The 21,130-nt window shown below is 38.9% G+C and overlaps 1 protein-coding gene across 1 annotated transcript; it reads left to right on the forward strand.

Annotated features, from left to right (window-relative positions):
- Positions 1–4,812: 4,812 nt before the first annotated feature.
- On the forward strand, positions 4,813–16,367 carry Twistnb (TWIST neighbor). Its single transcript, XM_028768894.1, has 4 exons — positions 4,813–5,066; positions 9,808–9,949; positions 15,006–15,214; positions 15,782–16,367. Exons 1-4 carry the CDS (start codon positions 4,813–4,815, stop codon positions 16,158–16,160), a joined length of 984 nt encoding a protein of 327 aa, XP_028624727.1. The 3' UTR covers positions 16,161–16,367.
- The last annotated feature ends 4,763 nt before the right edge of the window (positions 16,368–21,130 follow it).

The raw sequence follows: 21,130 nt of genomic DNA on the forward strand, positions 1-21,130 counted from the left end.
AGCAGCATGGAATGGAGTCATGGATATCCCACATCTATATAGGTAGCAGTCCTGTAGATCATATACCCACATGAGAAACATTGTTATATCATGTACCTGAATGTAAACCTTTCATGCATATCACATATCTACATGGGAAGGATTCTTGCACATCATGTACACAAATGGTATGAAGTCCTGGATTTTATGAACCTTAATTGTTTTCCTGTCATGTACATGATATCCAGGAATTCTTATCATGCTGGTACATCATATCCAACTTTTTTCATGCAGCTAAAAATTATCCAGGACCTTGTTACATGATGTTACCAAAATTCATGTACTTAATCCCATGTGAGAACATGATATCCAGGAATGCATTCCATACAGGTACAACATATGTGGGATACCTTCACACGTGGGCACATGATATCTGGGAATTCTCCTCATGAAGATAGGCAATAGCCTGCTTTTTCTAATGTAGATATCCAGGTCTATATCCCATGTACTCAGTTCTGCTTCCCAATACAAGTACATAAGTTTTTAATTGGTTCTCATATGGGTGCCTGGTCCTCAGGACTGCTTCACAAGCTGGACATGGAAAAGAAGACTTCTTCAAATATGGTCACATGTTATGCAGGTCTTCTTCTGGTGAGTGTACAATATTTGTAGGACTGCTTCCAATGTGGGTGCATGATATCCAGGATTGATTAACGTGATGGTACATGGTATCCAGTTTTTTTTTTTTCATCAGGACTTCATCCCATGGAGGTACTGATTATCCAGTATTTCTTCCCATAGGGATATCTTATATTCTAAATTGTTTCCCATACAAGTACATGACATCAATGATTTCTTCCTACATGAATACAGAATATGCAGGACTTCCTTCCATGAAGGTACTTGATAAATATGACTGCTTCCCATGAGGCACATGGCATACAGGGCTGCTTCCGATGCCAATATGTGACCTCCGTGACTTCCTCCCATGCAGGAACCTCATATTCAGGATTTCTTCTCATGCTGGTATACAATATCCATCTTGTATCCAAATTGCAAACCATATAGGTACCTGCTATCTGGAATTCCTTCTCATATTGGTACATCATATGTACCATATAGGTACATGCTATCCAGGGTAGCTTTCCATGCAGGTACAGGATATGCTTCTCAGGTGGCTACATGATACTCAGGAATTCATCACAAGCATGTACATAATACCCTTGAATTCTTCCTGTGTAAGAATAAGATATCTAGAACTTTCTCCTATGTGAGTACTCCAAAAAAGGAATTTCTTTCCCTGCTAGTTTATTATATCCAATATTTCCTCCCATGTGGGTACCAATACTCAGAACTTCTTCCCATGCTGGTTTTGGATTGGAATGTGAATTCCTCACATTCTGGTATTTGATATACCGTGCTTCTTCTCATGTGAGTACAACATCTCCTGGTCTGAATTTCTTGAAAATATATGATAAAGTGGACTGTTTCCTATGTGGTTATATGATATCCTCAACAGCTTCCTACTCCAGTACATAACATCTAGGGCTTCATCCCATGTGGGTACAGGCCTCCTATAGTCGCAGGTATATGATATCTAGGACTGTTAACCACTAGTGTACATGATATGTAAAAGTGCTGTTCTTGTGGGTATGTGATATACAGAATATCTTCCCATGCAAGTACATCATATACAATAATTCTTCTCATGCTGGTACATGATACACTGGACTGCTTCTCATGTGATTACATGATACACAGGACCGATTCCTATGGGGTTACTAAATTATCCTGCACTATTTAAAATACAAGTACATGATATGGAAGACTTTCCTATTTGGGTACATGATATATAAGATTCTTACTCATGCTGGTATATGATATCCTGGACTGCTTTCCACACAGATATATGATATCCAGGACTTCTATCAGTGCAAGTACATGATATCCATGGTTCATTGCAATCCATGTACATGATATCCACGACTACTTTCTGGGTGACTACATAATACCCAAGACTTCTGGAAAGAAGTGTGGGTACTTGATATCAGAGATAGTTTCCAAGGATGTTGATATCATTGATACGATATCAATGACTTACTTCTTCCAATGTAAGAACAAATTATTGAGGACTTCATCCTATGATGGTACCATATAGAAAAATCCTATTTTTTATGTGGGTATATGATGCCTTGGACTTAGCCTCATGGGGGTATATGATTGCCAGTTTTTTTCCATGCTAGTAAATTATATCCAAAATTGCTTCCCATGATGCTAAGTAACATTCAGGACTTCTTCATATGTGTGCACATGATGTCCAATCCAGTATTTCTTTCTATGTAAATACTTCTTATGTAAGTACTTCTATGTAATACTTCATGTAATACTATGTAGTACTTCATGTAATACTTCTATGTAAGTACTTCTCATACAAGAATAATAAAATCCAGGACATCTCATGCAGGTATATAATATGCAAGACTTCTTCCCACATGGGTACAAGTTAACAAGATAATAAGCACTTTTTGCTTGTACCACGTATCCAGAGCGGTTTCCCCAAGCATGTTCATGATATTCTAATTTGCTTCTCATGTGGGAATATGATATCTGGGACTTTTTCCATGTGGGTTCATAATATCCAGGATTTTCCCAACTGGGTTCATGCTATCCAGGATTGTTTTCCAAGAAGATACATGATATTCAGTTCTCTCCCCATGTGGGTAAGAAATATTTATGTCTTCATCCTATGAGGATACAATATATGCAGAAATTCTTCCCAACTTCTGGTCTTTGACCCTGGGAAGCAGTGGGGAAGTTCTTACAAACATAATCTCATGGATGTATGTGTAAATGCCTCTTTCTATAGGGTGCAGCAGACTGATGCAAAGCAAAGAAAGAAGACCTATCCATCCATTGCTGGTCTCTGTTGAGAGAATTTTACTAAAGTTTCTTTTAATGTCCTGCTTATTCTTTTTACTTGGCCAGAACTCTGAGGTCTATATGCAGAATGAAGTTTTCAATCTATGTCTAAAGCTTTCGATTTTAATTGAGAGGTTTTGGCTATGTAATCCAGGCCATTGACAGACCTCATTTCTAGGGTGAGGCTAAATCAGGGAACCAGTTTTTGGAGGAGCTTTCTAGCTACTACTTGAGTAGTTTCAGTTTGGGTGAGGAACGGTTCTACTGGAAAAGGTACCTAGCAATCCTTTTATCCTCTCCCAGCAGGCTGGATCTTGGTGAAATCAGTTTTCCCAGAGTTTGTGGGGGTGCTGGTCTCTTGTGTGGACCCCTTCCTGGGTAAGAGTTCTCTATTTTGGATTCACTTGGGCACAAAGTAGCATCTGGCTGAGACATCCTGTGCTAGGCATAACATATCTTGGTTTGAGCAGCTCAGAATGCTTTATAGATCCCAGATGAGTAGCCTGGTGAAGGTTACTTACCAACAGTCCCGCCAGTTGTTTCTGGGAGAATGACCATTCCCTCTGGTATCCTCCATCAACCACTGGCTGTAAGCTGTCCATTTCTTCTTTATCATGGAGTCTTAGGCAGCACGGTGTCATGGTATGTCATCAGAAAATCAAAAGTCTTCCCCCCCCACTCCACCCCCACTCCCGTACCTAGGAACTCTCTGACCTGTCTCTTAGTCTTTGGAGTTGGAATCTGAAGGATGGCAATAATCCCACTTTGGGATAGGCTCCTTTTGCCTCCTTTCATCTGGTAGCCAAAGTACGTAGTCTTTTCTGAAGCTGGGCTTTTTTAGCCAACATTTTGCAGACCAAGATGTGTACAATTTCTGCACCCACAGCTTAAGATCATTATGAAGAAGGTGAAGGGTTGTAAGAGCTAGAGGAATAGTTTGGGGTTGTTAAGACAGCACTGTCTAAATGAAGGTTTGTTTTTTTCTTTGTGTAATACAAGCCCTCCTGCTGATATGATTGGTGTCTGGGTATACAAAAGAAGGCCAAAGCTGGTAGCTGGGCTTAGCCATTTGAAGAACATGTCACAACACCCTCACGGTGATATAGCGGAAGGCAGAGGGAAGCTAGATTGGAGAGATATGGTGGTACCAGCTCAGATGTTGCCTTTGGGAGTTATGGCCTGCCCTGTAGGACTGGGTTCACTATTGTAAATCTACTCCACTAATGTTTCTGATTCCTTATTGAAAAGCTCAAGCTCATAAAAATGTATCAGGCCTCGATGCAACTGGAACCGGCACACCTATTAATAGCCATGCTAAATCCAATAAAGAAAATACTCAGCTGGGAGTAGTGACACATGCTTTTAATCCCAGCTCTCTTGCGGCAGAGGCAGGCAAATATCTAAGTGTTAGAACTAAATCAGCTTGGTCTACATAGTTTCAAGCCACCCAAGGCTACACGGAGATACACTGTCTAACAACAGAACAAAAACAGAAAACCAAAACAAATAAATGAAACCATTAGTTCACTAGGCCTTGGCCCAGCATTGAAATCAACTAAGGAGCTTTAAAAAAAAAATCAAACTATTTCGGGCCTCTGTCTTTTTTAGGCTTAAGTGCCCAGATCAATAAATCCAAGCTTCGCTCTCTAACTGAGCATACTTTGCAGTGATGAACTAACGATCGATATCTGCCTATATAAATCAGAGTGCCCCTGGATTTCACACTCAGCGTTTTATCTGGACTTGGGAAAGAGCAGCCGCCCTCTGCTGGTCATACCTCCATAACGTAGCTTTAGGAGATTAAAATTCCGAGGCCGGCGTTCGGTCGCTTGCTGATGACGCAGCCAGGCGTCGGAGGCGAGGCAGGGATGCTTTCGTCATCCGTGCGCACCCCGAAGCAGCCTGACAAGCCGCATGGCTGCGGGCTCTGTGGAGTCTCAGCGGCCCAAGGCGGCCTCCGAGAGGCCCGTGGCGGGTCAGGCCGGGGTGCTGCCTTGCCTGGAGCTGCCGAGCTACGCCGCGGCGTGTGCGCTGGTGAGCAGCCGCTATTCCTGCTTGGTGGCCGCCCCGCACCGCAGGCACATCGCCCTGTCGCCCCGCTACCTGAGCAGGAAGCGCACGGGCATCCGCGAGCAGCTGGACGCTGAGCTTCTGCGCTACTCCGAGAGGTAAGCTCTCTCCATCTCCTTCTGGGAGCCGGCAGCTCCGACGTTGCCTGCCGCCCCTTCTCAGTTTGTAGATGGGCCTTGGCTCCATAACCCCTTGGCGCCACAGAAGTAAAATCGCAGGAGCTTCACGAACCTTAGCCCCAGCGTCAACCGTCGCCTTCTGCGCCGCTGGCCTGAATGCAGTGGCCTAGCTCCTGGGGATGAAACTGGCTGGTGAAGTGGCGGCTGCAGCAATGCTAAAAGCACTCCCCGTATGGAGCTTAGTAGGGCCCGGTGTCAGGGAACCCACTAGGCTGAGCTTTGTTTGGGTATTAAAAGTTTCATTTAGTCACTTCCGGGTGTGTTCTCAATGAAATTTTGCTATCAGTTTTGGATTCTCCTAACGTGGGAAACGGCATATAAACATGGATAAATCGAGTCATTGCAAAACATAGACAGGTTTGCTTGTTTCGAGTAATTTCTTTGCCTCCCCCCCCCCGGGGGGGGCTTAACTGGGGATGGGTGATGAGCCTTGTTTCGTTTGTAGAAACATAGAGCTCTCCCTCCCTCCGCTCCCCACAAACTAATGCATTTATATTAAGGTATTCAAGAGTAACTTGGGGAAAAGAATCTCAGAATTTCAATGGGAAGTGATATGCCTTAATACTCCACAACTCATTTTGTGCGAAGTGGGGTGCGGTTCCGAGACTATGGTTTATAGATACCTGAGACATCATTGATGTCTTCAGTAATTCTGTGACACTTCAGAAATTGCTGGGATTTCCCACGTGACTGTTCTTGGGCAAATTATCCGAAGCTGTTACCACTCACAAGGATTTGGACACAATCAGTCTCATTAACCATCTAGCCTGCTCAGAATGATAACAGCATCCTCCAAACACTATTAAGTAGTTCTACGTCTTTATTCTGTCTTAGGGAATTGGGAATAGAAAGATAAGAGATCCTACTTTCAAGGAGCTTTGAGGTACTGTGGGGATACAAATGTAAGCCAAATCCAGTGAAGTGTTAAAACTTGACAAGCTATAGTAAGAAAGGTGAAATTCGACTTTGTAACTTTTGAGGACAACACAGTGGGCTGGTATTGAGATGATAGCGTTCTAGCCACTGAGTACTATAAACAGATGGGTAGTAATGTAAGCTAGAATGCTGGGACCAGAGGCCTGTAAATACTGTATAACTGCAGTGAGGTTTAAGTCAGGGGAAACACATGTCAGGAATAGGATTTCTTAGTAGAGTGTCAAAGACCAGGAGGGAACTAACAAGACGGCCATTACATTCCTCCCTTTCTGCCTTTATCTGTTTATTTCTTTTCTTCTTCTTCCTTCCCTTCCTCTTCCTCCTTTTCCTCCTCCTCTTCCTGTTTTTGTTTTTGTATTAGGTTTATTTATTTATGTTTTGCTTACATGTGTGTATGTGTACCAAGTGCATGCCTGGTACCCTCAGAAGAGGGTATCAGATCCTTAGAAGTCAGAATTATGGATGATTGTGAACCACCAAGTGTGTGTTGGGAATGGAATCTGGGCCCTTTGCAGGGGCAGCAAGTGCTCTTAACCACTGAACTATCTGTAGTTCCAAGTTTTTGATTCTTAAAGCACAGTTGTTACTTTATCCATTTATTGGCTTTCAATTGAGACTTGAAACTCTCTTGAGAGGAGTAGTACATATTTGCAGTCCCTGGGACATGGTCACATCTGCAATTTAAGAAACAAATTTGAATGAGATATTTTAAATAGGTTGAGCAGTAGGCAAAGGTATCAATTAACAATTCTTGTAAGGAAAATGATGAGAGGGGTTGAAGGATGTAAGAATGTACAAGGTGATCACTAAGCATGAAACATAGGCAGTTATGTTAGCCAGCTTTTCATCCATTGGGGGAAAATTATTTAAGGATGTGTAATAGGATCTATTATTACAGATGAGAAACTGATAATTTCGGTAACAGAATTGGATAATGCAGCCATGTAGAATAGAATATACTGCTTGATTGATCTGGACACCTCCCCTCCTTGTTACTATGCTAAAACTATATTAAAAGAAGCCTATGTTTTATTTCAGTGCAGATTAGGGTCCAGTGTTACTCGAGTATTAGTTAAGAGTAATAATAAATCAAGGGATAAAACATTGAAAATATTGGGAATTGTAATATTAATTGTCCTGTATTACGTATACCATTTATCCTGTATAGTATATGTTTTTAGACTTGTGGGCAATCCTGTAGCATCAGTAGGTCTGTCTTTTTTTGTTTAAATAATAATAATATTGAGACTTCCATGTTAATGCTTAAGTCTTCTCCACAGCATTTCCCAATAGGCAGACTGTTGCTTTTCTTTCTCTGTGGCAGGATTTTATTTTATAAAATGTATCCCATTTCAACTTTGAACTGTTCTCTTAGAGAAAGTAAGTAGTTTTCTGAAATCACATTGTAACTTCTAAGTTGCCATTTGTGGGGCAAAACAAAACATATTCTTTTCCACTTGGCACCCTTGGGTTATTTAAAGATGTTAAATGCATTCTCTCTTACAAGTCCCAAAGAAGACTTAAATACTAAAACTAAACATACCTTAAACTTGATTGATTTAGTTGCCTCCTACATATCCTAGGTGAAGTTACCATGTGGATCTCATATGGTATATGTATTGAGATATATGCATATATATTTTAAATAAAGAGAAGAAGATATTTAGTGTTAGGATATCTGTCTTTGAATATATAACTTTTGTTAAGTTACTCTAAATAGTTTCCCAAAGGTCTTATGGGTTTACACAAATTCATTTAGCCTTGCACTCAGTGGTCATAACAGTCCTTAGAGGTGTTGAATCCTGTGGGACCTGGTATCCCCTTAGAAGCAATCTTTTGTAATGTTCTCTTTATTGTTATAAAAATATACTGAAATGAAATTCAAAGATTAACACAACCTATCTATATAATTAAAAATTTTACATGGTGTTCCAACCTTATAAACTGTTTCAGTATATGACATTTTAACATTATGGTCTGGAAAACTAAGAAGTTACATGCTTCTGCACTTTCACATAAGAATCGTTGCATAAGTGTTACAGTCACAAATATGGATTGATCCAGACATTTTGCATTTATAGCTTAGATAATATACACCACATCTACAGCTACCACTGCTTTTATGAAATAGTTACTCCTGGTAAAGTGCCAAAAAGCAGTCTTTCTGGCATTCAAGTATTACTCTGTTTCCAGCAGTTTTTTAGTATCTTAGTATATAAAGTTGACAAATGAATTTATGTTGATATGCTTATTTTAAGTGTAAATTCTAATCCCAACAACTTATAAACAAGTTTGTCCCTTATTTGAGAATCATGCATAGAGACTGCTTGCACATGTACAGAACTATTCTGTACATAGGAGAGTTCTTTTCTGGCTTTTGCAGTGTCTGTGATTAAACCCAAACAATGCCATGTGTTTCCAAGAACCATTTAGGGAAAAGTAATCTCTCCTGACTAGATTCTTTTAAGTATTATATTAGCCGGGCAGTGGTGGCACACGCCTTTAATCCCAGCACTTGGGAGGGAGAGGCAGACGGATTTCTGAGTTCGAGGCCAGCCTGGTCTACAGAGTGAGTTCCAGTACAGCCAGGGCTACACAGAGAAACCCTGTCTCGAAACCCCCCCCCCAAAAAAAAAAAAGAAAAGTATTATATTGAGAGGAGGTTTTTAGTAGAAACAGAGACTTTTTCACTTACCAGTGTGATGGATACTTCCTGTTTTTCCTTTTGTTCTGTTTTCAATGTCCTTCATTTTGTCTTAGTGATGTATCACTCCTGCTTAAGTAAGCCATGTGTAGAAGCTAAAAATTCAAGGGTACTCTCCTTGGAAGACTTCTGAGTTTATGTTTTCCTAATTTGGTAGCTATTAAAATTTCTTTCTTATGGGTTGTGGCTGTTTCACTCAAAATCTATAGAGTATAGTAAGAGAAATCCTCTTTGTTGGATTGTACTAGAAATTTAATTGAGGGCAATAAAACAATTTCTGCTGTCTGGTCTTAGAGCTGTGTTTTGAATCTAAACATATATACAGATGGATTCAATAAAATTAGGTTACAAATAGTAATACATTGTTACATGTGGTAAAGAAGTAAATTTTTCTTTCTTTTTTTTTTTGGTGGAAGAGTCAGGGAAATTTCCTTCAGGAAGTATTTGGTATGGGAGAAATAATAAAGCTCATATGTCTTTCTTAGGTAACTGGCCTTTTAAAATAATCATAGCCTTCTTCTTGACTTGAAATGTGTCTACTTTAAGTGTTAGTAAGTTCTCAAACAATATGGTTGTGTACATTGACATTTCTTTTCACTAGAAAAAGTGTTAGTTTGTTACTTTTCTGTATTAAGTCATTGGTTCCAGTGATCAGAGGCTGTAGCTTAAACAGCAATGCTTCCCTTATTATATAGTATCCCACATAGAAACTCAGTAATAGTAGATAGTGTCACAATTGCCTGTATTCAGTCATACAGTATCTCCCCTAGTATGACTGATTCAGATAGGTAGCATCTAAGTGTTAGTTTATTGCCAGTGCATAGTTCTGAATATCCATGCTGATGGCCACTTTAACTTAACTAAGACATTGGAATTTTTTGGTAAACTGTAGTTGCTAAGATCTGCTAGTGTTAGTCTCTAGACTAGGTGATGACATGTTTGGGAAAGAGTGGTATATCAGAGGTAACAGCAGATTATCTCTAACTAGAATTAACAGTATCTTTTTTCCCCCTTTAACAGCCTTTTAGGTGTCCCAATTGCATATGATAACATCAGAGTTGTAGGTGAACTGGGAGATATTTATGATGATCAAGGACACATTCATCTTAACATTGAAGCAGATTTTGTTATTTTCTGCCCTGAACCAGGGCAAAAGTTAATGGTATGTACATCACTTTTTTTCTTTCTTTACATATTTTTTTTCTCTGTGAACCTCAGTGCCTGCTTGTTTCACATGATACACTTCAGCCTCTCCTCATTACTGGAGATCACAGGAATTCATTCTTCTGGGTGGATATGTTTATTCCCCCGTATTGCACTGTGTACGTAAACTCTAGTTCTCCAGGCATCTTCTGACAGGTGTGTATGAGTAGTGCTGTGTAAACATGAGCGGGCGCACAGGCACTTCTGCTCAGTGTTGATTTTACTTCTCTTGGATTGTTATGGTCAAATGGCAGCACTGCCTTTTTATTAATTCCTATAATGTCTGCTGATTTACATTCACAGGAGGAGCTTGTATGACTTCTTTTCTTTCACATCTTCTTAACATGTAATTTCTGTGGTTGTTTCACATTTAGGTGGAATATTGAGTCATTTTCTTGTTGCTATAACAAAATACTTGACAGAAGAGGCTTGAAGGAGGAAAGGTTTTGTTTGGCTCTGCTTTACTTGGCAAGCAGGCACAGAGTACAGAAGTTTTCATCCTGCTGGGCCAGGAAACAGAAAGGAATACTGGTGCCTGACTCAATTTCTACTTTTCTCTTATTCTCACTGAGCCTCAGCCTTGCTTCATTCACAGCTCTGTTAATCCTCTTTGGATACTGTCTCATAGACACACCCAGTAGTGAGCCATAGTCTATTAGGTAATTCTAAACCCTGTCAAGCTTTGAGAGGGCTTAGCCATTGCAGGTATATCATTGAAATTGTGATTTGAATTTCCCTTGTGGCTGGAATGTGAGCATTTCTCCCATGTGTTTATTGGCTATTTCTACTTCTTTTGAGGTGTGTTTAATCAGATCATTTGCCCATTTTTAATTGACTCACTTTTTTGTTCTTTATATTCTGGATATTAACTCTGACATTTTTCCTGTCTTGCATGCTATCTCTCTGAGTGTTCCCTTTGAAGTGTAGAAGTACTTCAGCCTTATGTCTAATCTCACTTTACTTACAGTCATTTAAGTGTCTTTTTGCTTTTGTTTCCTGTGCTTTGGTTGTCTTTTTTTTTTTTTTGTGCTTCTTTATAAGGATTTTGCTTTCAAATTCTATAAAGAACATTATTAGTTGTTTGGATATTGCACTGTGGATTGCTTTTAGCGATATGGTCACTGTAACAGTATTGGGACTTCCAGATAAGAACATAGGGAGCTAGCTAGCTCATTTTCTTTCCTTCCTTCCTTCCTTCCTTCCTTCCTTCCTTCCTTCCTTCCTTCCTTCCTTCCTTCCTTCCTTTCTTTCTTTCTTTCTTTCTTTCTTTCTTTCTTTCTTTCTTTCTTTTTTCCTTCTTTTTTTTTCTTCCTTGTCATTTTCTTTCTCTCATCAGTGACTTTTGCTTTGCATTATAGAGGGCTTTCATTTCCAAATAGGGTTTATTAGGTAGTTTATTTTTTGTGTGGCTATTGAGAATAGGGTTAACTGTATTTATTAGGAAAGCTACTAATTTCATGTGTTTATTTTTGTATGTGCTACTTAACTGAATTCATTTGCCAGTTCTAAAATCTTTGGTGGAACCCTTACGTGCATTTGTATATAGAATCGTCATCCTGCCTACTTATGGGAATAATTGAGACTTTCCTATTGGTGTGCCTTCTATTCCATTGTAGTGCCTACTTGCTCTGGCTAGTCTTAAGTGTGACTGTTTGAGCCTTTTCTAAGCCAGGCTGAGCTTCTTAATAAGGACATCAAGATATATTTTTATTTAAAATGCTTATGGCCTTAAGCTAGGCTTGCTCCTTAGCTACCTCTTAACTTATATAACTCATTTATACTAGTCTATGTCTGCCACATGGCAGGTTACCTCTCCTAGGTTTCATACATCTGACTTCCTCCGAGTCCAGGTGGTGAGTCTTCCCATGCCTAACTTCCCCAGAGTTGCTATCTCTGTACTGGAACTTCCACCTTCTACTTTCTTCCTTTGCTAATAAGCCATTAGTATTTTATTGACAGGTGTTGTTTTTACATAGTGCACAAAAGATTATCTCTATACCCTAGTACTCTATAGAAGGAGGACAGTAAGAATTGATTAGCTATTGTCTTTCTAGGTTTAATAGAAAAGGCTATTTTTCCCTCCAATATTTTGACTGTGAATTGATATGCACAGGTCTTTATTGTGTTGTGGTCTTTATATTTCTAACCTCTTGAGGGTTTTTATCCTGAAGGAATGTTGAAAGTTATCAAATGCTATTTCTTCATCTATTAAAATGATCATATGATTTTAATCACTTATTCTATTTATGTAATTACAATATATTTAACTGACTTTAGTATGTCATACAATGCTGAAGTCCCTATAGTGAAATTGGTTAACTTGACTGTGTTACGTGAGGTTTCACTAACACTGTTACCTTCAATTATGATTATTTTAAGTCTTTTTCAGTCTGTGTTCACCAAGAACATGAATTACTAGATTTCATTTTGTATTGCTACCAAGTTTTGGTACTAAGGTAGCATGCACAGAACCTTTGTTTTAAGTTATGCAGCATGGCTTGAGAACCATTGATAGAAGTTCTTATTCAAAAGTTTGGTAAGATTAAGTGATGAATCCATTGAATCAAAATCTTTCTTCATAGGGACTTTTATTACCAATTCAGTGTTGTCACTGTTTGGTACAGGTCAGTTTCAGTGGACTTGATTCAGCTTGGCTAGGTCATATGTGTCCAGGTGTGGGAAAATAAGCCGCAGTGGAGGAGTCCTGAGGCTTTCCATACTCCGGGTCCCACAAACAGGAGAAAGGTCTGGAGTTCCAAAGGCTGGCAGCTTTGGCGATGGCAGACCACAATGACACGAGAAAGTCCTTCGTTCCAAAGGGTTTATTTTCATGGCGGATGATAGATGGATCTGGATGTTCCCCCCCTAAAACTCAGGGCAGACCTGAGTTAAATAGCGAGGGAGAAAGGAGAAAAGTCTGGGGAAGAATGTTTAATTGGCTCTGCCCTTTGGCCTTCATTAGTATGTAAATCTCTAGGATCTGAGGCCTGTAGTCAGTCACCTCCTCTACCTGTGCACTTTGGGAGGGGCTGTAATGGCCTCTGTGACTGAACAATGTAGGTCCATGGAGACTAGACTACATGTCAGGACCCTGGGTTCTGGGGACGTCGAACACCTGCCGCTTCTCCCTCGGGGTTCCAGGCCCATGCCCAGCCATGAACCAAGATACGCAGTCCCACATCCAGGCCTTTGTTCATTTATTTTAGAGTTTCCAAAATTAACACACACTTTTTTTTTTTAAAAGAAATAATCTCTAACAGTCTTTTAATTGCTGTAGTATCAGTTGGAATGCAATTTTGTTGGTAATTTTATTTGTGTCTACACTCCATTCCCAGTTACAGTTTTATCAATTTTGTTTACCCTTCCAAGAACCAGTTCTATCATTTTCCATGTAATTTTGGATTTGATTTGTTGTTTCTAAGACTCTGACATGGATGTAAGCTTCTTCCTAGGGCCTATAACTTCCCAGTCATGGCTTTTGACCAGGTTTATAATACAGATGCCATCCCTCGTGTGGTGCAGGCCTCATTTAGGACAGTGTTGGTGAAGACAGTTCTTCACCACTGATACTAAGATGGGTCATACCTGAACCTCAGAACCACAAGGATCTGCACAATTTCAGTGCATTGTAGCCAGAGATAATGCAGATCAACAAAACACAAGTCTCACAGAGGGCCACAATTCTCTGCTAAGTGTCAAAATGTGTTCTAAAGATTCGTCTATAAGCACTGCCCTGGCAGTAGCTGTGCCACTTTACATTAAGAGGCAAGTGGTAGAGAGACAGTCCACGGGACCTCACAGCTGGTGGTAAGCGGGATCTTGCACCTAACTCTGACAGCTGCAGGCATTTGCACAGTTACGGGAGGAGAATGGGGCCAATACCAACTGAAGTAGCTGAAACTAAGGTCTGTGTACCGGTGTGTAGGTCTTCTGTTGCTGCCTGGTGTCGGTAGACTTGCTCTGTGATGTTCTGAAACACTGGGTATTTGTTTTATTACAACAGACCTATCACTGGATCTGAGATAGCCCTGTGCTAGCTTTCATGTTTTGCTCCTCCTTTTGTTCAAGTTGGAAAAGTAGTTAGTAGTGAAACTTTCTCTTTGCTACCTATCTGGCACAGTTTCAGCAATTCACTGCTGTGCGTACTACTAGTCTGACAGAAGGGGTTTGTGGGACTTTGGTCAGCATTGAGCTTCACTATGGCAGACCTAGCAGAAGGTTTAAAGTAAGTATATGTAATACTCTCTTCGCTGACTTGTTGAGTCTCATTCTGGTAGTCTGGTTTATGAATGACTCTGTGTAGGGAGAGATTGCCAGAGAATCTCACTCACTTGCCATCCTGCTCTGCCTTGCATATAGTTCAAAGCTTATGTTAGAGTTCAGTCTTCATGTACATTCTAGGTTTTCACAAATACATTGTGCTAAATATATTTAGCATCATGCAGAATACTTTGGCTGCCCTTGAATTTCCCTATATACTACCTCCTGGTCCTCATTCTTCACATTAGTTCTTGATAACCATTGATCCTTTTGCTATCCTAGTTTTGCCTTTTCTAAGATGTTAGGTACTTATTTTTAATTACACTTGTTTGTTGTGTATACTTGCACATTCTACAGTGTGCAAGTACCACAGCATGCACTTGGAAGCCAATGTACAACTTGCAGAGAGTCATCTACTCCCTGGGCAGTTCTGCAGTAGAGCCAAGGCTTTAGTGTTAACCCCTCCCCGCCCTCACACCTTTGTTTGTTTAAGGAAGGACTGGTTTACTTGTTATCCTCTTAAAACAGACATGCAATTATTTAATAACTTTAAGTTTCTAGGTTTTCTAAAATTATGTTTTGGTATGATATGGTAAATTGTTTGTTTGTTTTTTTTTTTTTTTGGTAAAGCCTTTTAAAACATGGCATTAATGTGATTTTTCTCTTTTGAAGATGAATTTCATGTTTATAAAGTTTGACTCACCTTTTAACTCTGGCTCTCTTTGTGTGATGTCTTTCTCTTCTCTTCTTTACAGGGTACAGTTAATAAAGTATCTTCTAGCCATATTGGCTGTTTAGTCCATGGATGTTTTAATGCCTCCATCCCTAAACCTGAGCAGATGTCATATGAGGAGTGGCAGACGTTGGAGATAAACGTAGGAGATGAGCTGGAATTTGACGTATTTCGCTTAGATTCAGATTCTGCCGGAGTATTCTGCATTAGAGGAAAGCTAAACACCACAAGGTTAGTGTCTAATGATTGAAACGGTAGGTAGGAGATCTTGTTGCTCTGATAGATACCAGAAGTAAGTATGTTTTCTGTTTTCAAATGTCCATGGTTTGGCTAGTTAGTGTGGATTTAATGTTTGATAGTTAAACATTTCTTAACCAATTCCAAAGTTTGAAGCTGTGCTTGAGCTTCTGTGGAAGTACAGTGAAAGCAAAACAAGAAACTAACATTTCATTGTTAAATTTGGGCCAGCTATATACAGTAGCCTGTGCCAATAATCCCAGCATTCTGAAGGCATGGGCAGGAGGATCCTGAGTTGGAAGCCTAGCCTGCCACAGGGAGACAAAAATGAAGATCAAAAAGTAGCTGGATAAATCTGCCATTGAACTCAACATCAACAAGTCAGACATTTCAGTGGTCTGAGTCATAACAAGATAGAACATTTGGAATTAGAGCCAGAATAAACTAACTTGTGCAAAGAATTGTATTTTTTGAAAAGAGTCTATTGAAACAGTCTTGGCTCATTTTTTCCCTTCTTTTTGCTTATTGCTGTTAATATTTTAAAAATCTGTTCATTTACAGTTTGCAACTTAAGAGCTCTGTAGTTTCTGAAGATGTAGCAGAAACTGTCATTGAAGAGGTTGTTGAGAAAATTTCAAAGAAAAAAAAGAAGAAAAACAAAGACACAGAATCATGTGCAACAGTCGATGGTGTTACAGAGGTTGCAGATATTACAGATGTCACTCCAAAGGAAGAAACAGACCTACCGTGTAGTGATAATGTGAATGACTTCTGTGAGGAAGAGCCAAAGAAGAAGAAAAAGAAGAAGAAAAGGCACCAGGAAGATCAGGACCCCATTTTCCAAGCCAGTGACTCCAGTGGCTACCAAAGTGACCATAAGAAGAAAAAAAAGAAAAGAAAACACAGTGAAGAGGCTCACTTTGAGTCACCTAAGAAGTGACAGTAATTGTCTTTTCTATTGTTCACATACTCAGATACAGAGATGAATAGATGTTTTGAATGGTAGGAAATACTTACGGGAAGTTCATAAGCAAGTACTTGATTAGTAATTGGGTTTTGTACTAAAATCATACAACTGACTATAAATGTTGGATAATACCAGTATTATTAAAGTATTATTTTATTACAGTTCCGTGGAAAATATTAACAAGTGCTTTCACTCTTGACTCCTATTGTTAATGTTCTACATAAAATTTTACATTCTCAACATTTGCCAAAGAACTTTATAATACTTTCAGTTTTTTTTTTCTGATAATAAATTTTGCCTTTATCCAGAACATTTTTTTAAAAGCTCAATACATTTAAATAGGTTTAAATTTTTCTTCAACAGTATTTCTATTTTATTTAGAATTTATAGCTAAAGAAGATGCTCTAGAACTTTTACATCCTCTGTGGCTGTCAGCGTTGAGTGCATGGTGGGCAGCAGTCTCATTGTTCCTCCCAGAGGGAGTGTGTGCATGTGTTCTTGCATTCTGAGACTGTAATGGGGAGGGTGTGTGTGCATGTGTTCCTGCATTCTGAGACTGTAATGGGGAGGGTGTGTGTGCATGTGTTCTTGCATTCTGAGACTGTAATGGGAAGGGCTGTTAATTTTACTCTGTGTTTCTATGGTATTTATTTCATGATATATAGATCATGAGCAAGACAAAGATGGGATAAATGTGGTTCTTGCTAGTTGAAAATCTCCAGTAAGTTTTTAATGATTAGGGGTGGTCTACTAGACTTGCTTTGAGGAGGAGCTTCCACAGTCATTATTGTTTTTATTGATACAAATGTGGGATGTGTTATGCCTAACCAGAAGGTGGTAATGAGGATAAGCTGGCTGAGGCTCATAATCAATCCAAGGCCAGGCATTTACAGGCACTTAGTATCTGTAATGTATTTTATTGAGGCCAAAGGATATAAAGTCAATCTAGATAGTATAGTTCCTTCCTCCATGAAGCAACATAGGAGAAACACTTGTGTACACACAGCCTAAGTGAGGAAATAAAACAATAATTGTAAATACCATGAAGAAAGCATTGACCACTCTTTAGTTAGTATCTGGAAATATACAGGGGTAGGGTTGACCTTTCCATGTCAGTCATTGGTGTTGTCACTGACTGACAGACATAGTGTGAGCGTCAGTTTAGTGTTTGATAAGGAGTAAATTTTGGCAACCATGTTTCTTGGTATAGAGAGCATAAGGCAAGGCAGCAATTTAATATGTACAGGTAGATATAACCGACAGGAATGGTACAAATCAGCATTTTTGCTCAAGATACTTGAAATTTTTAGGTGGCTTTCAGGTCTCTTCTTGAACTGTGACTATTCCAAATTTACATGTGTTGTCTGTCAGTATAAAACATGAACATTTTAAATTAAAGATGTACAAAAAGATATACAAAGAATACTCCAATACAGTTGTCCTTCCCTCCTCTTACCTCATCCTTCCTGTTCCTATACCCACCCATTCTCCTCCCTCCATCCACCTTTGATGTGTATTAAAAAACGGGGTACAGATCTGAACAGAATTCTTGGCAGGAATCTCTAATGGTGAAGAAGCACTGAAAGAAATGTTCAACATCCTTAGTCATCAGGGAGTTGTAAATCAAAACAACTCTGAAATTCCATTATATACCCATCAAAATGGCTAAGATTAAAAACTCAAGCAACAGCTCATGCTGACGAGGATGTGGAGCAAGGGGAACAACACTCCATTGCTGGTGGGAGTCTAAACTTGTACAAACTTGAAGTAAATTTGGTGGTTTCTCAGAAAACTAGGAATAGATCTATCTCAAGCCATATCTCCAGGGCATATGCCCAAAGAACTTCTACCAAACCACAAAGACATTTGCTCAACTGTTCATAGCCGCTTTATTCATAATAGCCACAAACTGGAAACAACCCGTATCCAACTGAAGAATGCATAAAGAATATACCGTTTATTTACACAATGGAATAGTACTCAGCTATTAAAAACAATGACATCATGAAATTTGCTGGCAAATAGAACTACAAAAGACCATCTTGAGTGATATAACCTAAACCCTGAAAGACAAACATGGTATGTACTCATAAGTATAACTTTGAAGTTATGTTAGTCATAAAGTACTATAAGCCACTATAACTGCTATAAACCACAGACCTAAAGAAGTTAAGTAGTATGGAGGGCCCAAGGTGGAGACACTTGAATCTCATTGAGAAGGGGAAATAGACAATTTAACTTTTTTTGCTTAACATTTTTGCTATGGTGATTTAAGTAAAATATTAATTTTAGCCTGTTTCCAATTTATTTTTTTCTCAATGCTTAAATAAGATTGTAGATGAGGCTCCATTACCTTACTTTGGACAGTGGTATTTAAATGAATATGTAAGTTGTCAGGATTCAATGTAACATGCCTAGAAAATGTTCAATACACTTTCATATTTTAGGTGTTGAATTTATAATTAGTAATTCTAGACTTCCATAAACACCCAGAAAACATGTCAAATTTATCTATTAATGAAAAAATATTATAAATTAGCAGAATAACTAATGTTCACATTTTTATTTTGCCTCAAACGATACTCTTGAATTTTAAAAGAATTTGCTTGTTTGAAGTGGTGATCCCTAGGACTTCCCATCCTCATCCTCGTGAGTGGAGATTTTTTCTTGCACAGTTGTTATATTGCATAAAGACCTAAGCAGATATAACCTAATCACAGTAGCCTTTTACAGTCAAATGTATGAATTGAGAGAAGTAGATGTGAGACTTTCCCTTACTGTAGATGGAAGGGATTCTGGAACCCAAGGGTAAAGAGCTAAGAGCAGTCCCTGCCCAATAGACAGCAGGAAATGGTCTTAATCTGCAAAGAACTGAAATCTGAAAGTGGCAAGAATGACTCACAAAGCAGAACACCTTGTCTCAAGTTCTTAAGTTAAGCATTAGCTAAACTTTGATATGTGTGGGTACTGAACCTACCTGTGCCTTCAGACTTCAGAATGTTCTTCATTGTGTTTTGCATGTTCTTGTATGGGTATGCATGTGGAGCCAGGGGTTAACATTGGGTTCTTCGGTCTCTCTTGCTTACTTTCGGAGATGGTCTAGCTCAGCTAGGCAGTCTGGCTAATGAGCCCCAGGTATCTTCCTGTCTCCATATTTCCAGTTGCTGGGATTATGGGTATGTGCCACAGCCCCCAGCTTTTCTGTCTGTGAGTGCTGGGGATTAAGGTGTTGGATAGCTGTTACTGTAGGGGATGAGTCATCTCTCCAGCCCTACCTTGTTGGTGTTCAGTCAAAACAAATGTTCTATAAGGTGATTATTGAACTTGTTTTTTACAGTGGCACTAAATTTTTATCTATTATGGCCATTCATAGGGAATTTGTTTCATGTTTTGCTGCTGTTAAATATGATCTTTAAAAAAAAAAAGTCCTAATTGGTTCTTATATATTACAAAGCTAATGATTTCATATATTAACACATCTGACCAGCTATGCCAATGTTTGTGTATTTTCTAGTTTCAAATCACTGTTAACTTTATTTTGCCATATTTTTTTATTGTTTATTTACTAAATCCCATAATCCCTTCCCCTTCATCTTCCCTGGGCTTTATAAATTAAATACTTTTTAATTTAGTTTCTAGCATTACTAATAGAAATATTTGATCATAAAATATTCCAATTTTTGTTGTATATATCCTCTTGAGTTTCCACAAGGTATTCATTGTTTCAATTGTCTGTGTATTACCAAAATCTTACCTTTGAACTTCTTTACCCAAGGCTTATTTTAGAACTATACATTTTACTTTCTGTTATATCCTATTGGATATATTTGTTTTATGTATTCCATACTGATCTGTAACTCAGATGAGCCCAGATTTGCCTTTAATTAGAGGCCTTCCAAGTGGCTTACAGGCTGGTAGCTTTTTTTTTTTTTTTTTTTTTAAAGATTTATTTATTTATTATATATGAATACACTGTAGCTGTCTTCAGACACACCAGAAGAGGGCATCAGATCTCATTACAGATGGTTGTGAGCCACCATGTGGTTGCTGGGATTTGAACTCAGGACCTCTGGAAGTGCAGTCAGTGCTCTTAACCCCTGAGCCATCTCTCCAGCCCAGGCTGGTAGCTTTTAATTGTCCACTTTTATTTGGATCACGTATTCTACAATAGTAAGGTATGATTTCTACTTTAGAAATTTAGAAATTGGTTGTTACCAGGACACATTCCTTATTTCAAAAGAAAAAGTCTTTATATACTTTCTTTTTTTTTTTTTTTTTTTTTTTTTTTGGTTTTTCGAGACAGGGTTTCTCTGTATAGCCCGGGCTGTCCTGGAACTCACTCTGTAGACCAGGCTGGCCTCGAACTCAGAAATCCGCCTGCCTCTGCCTCCCGAGTGCTGGGATTAAAGGCGTGCGCCACCACCGCCCGGCCTTTATATACTTTCAAAAATGCCTTTTTAAAAAAATACAGAAAGCTCTGATTTAAAAAGCAGATTTTAGGGCTGAAGAGATGATTACAAGAAGGTGATAGATTAGCTGGGAGTGATGTTACAAAACCATCATCCTGGAAGGAAACACAGACAGCAAGGCATTGTATGGTAGGAATCTTCTCATCTCCAGAGAATCAACTGCTGTTGTTATAACTCTTTACATTCACCTTCTGTCTAATTATACCAAAACTAATTGTAAAATATTCAAGCTGATAAGAACTTGAGATATCTGGTCTTCTTATAATTTGATAAACCACAAGCTAGAAAAGAAAGCATGGTAGGTCAAAAAGGAGCTAGGATGCTAATATCTAAACGCACATGCTGTCACCTTCTCAACCCAGTGCTTTCAAAAAGATGATCCAGAGTTTCATCTTGTAGATAGTGAAGTAAACCTATGAGATGGAGTAAACAGCAACTAAGTAGGTTTTGACCTAGATACTCTTTGTAGAGTCA

This window comes from Grammomys surdaster, unplaced genomic scaffold (genome assembly GCF_004785775.1).
Source record: "Grammomys surdaster isolate TR1022 unplaced genomic scaffold, NIH_TR_1.0 188, whole genome shotgun sequence".
Classification (NCBI taxonomy): domain Eukaryota; kingdom Metazoa; phylum Chordata; class Mammalia; order Rodentia; family Muridae; genus Grammomys; species Grammomys surdaster.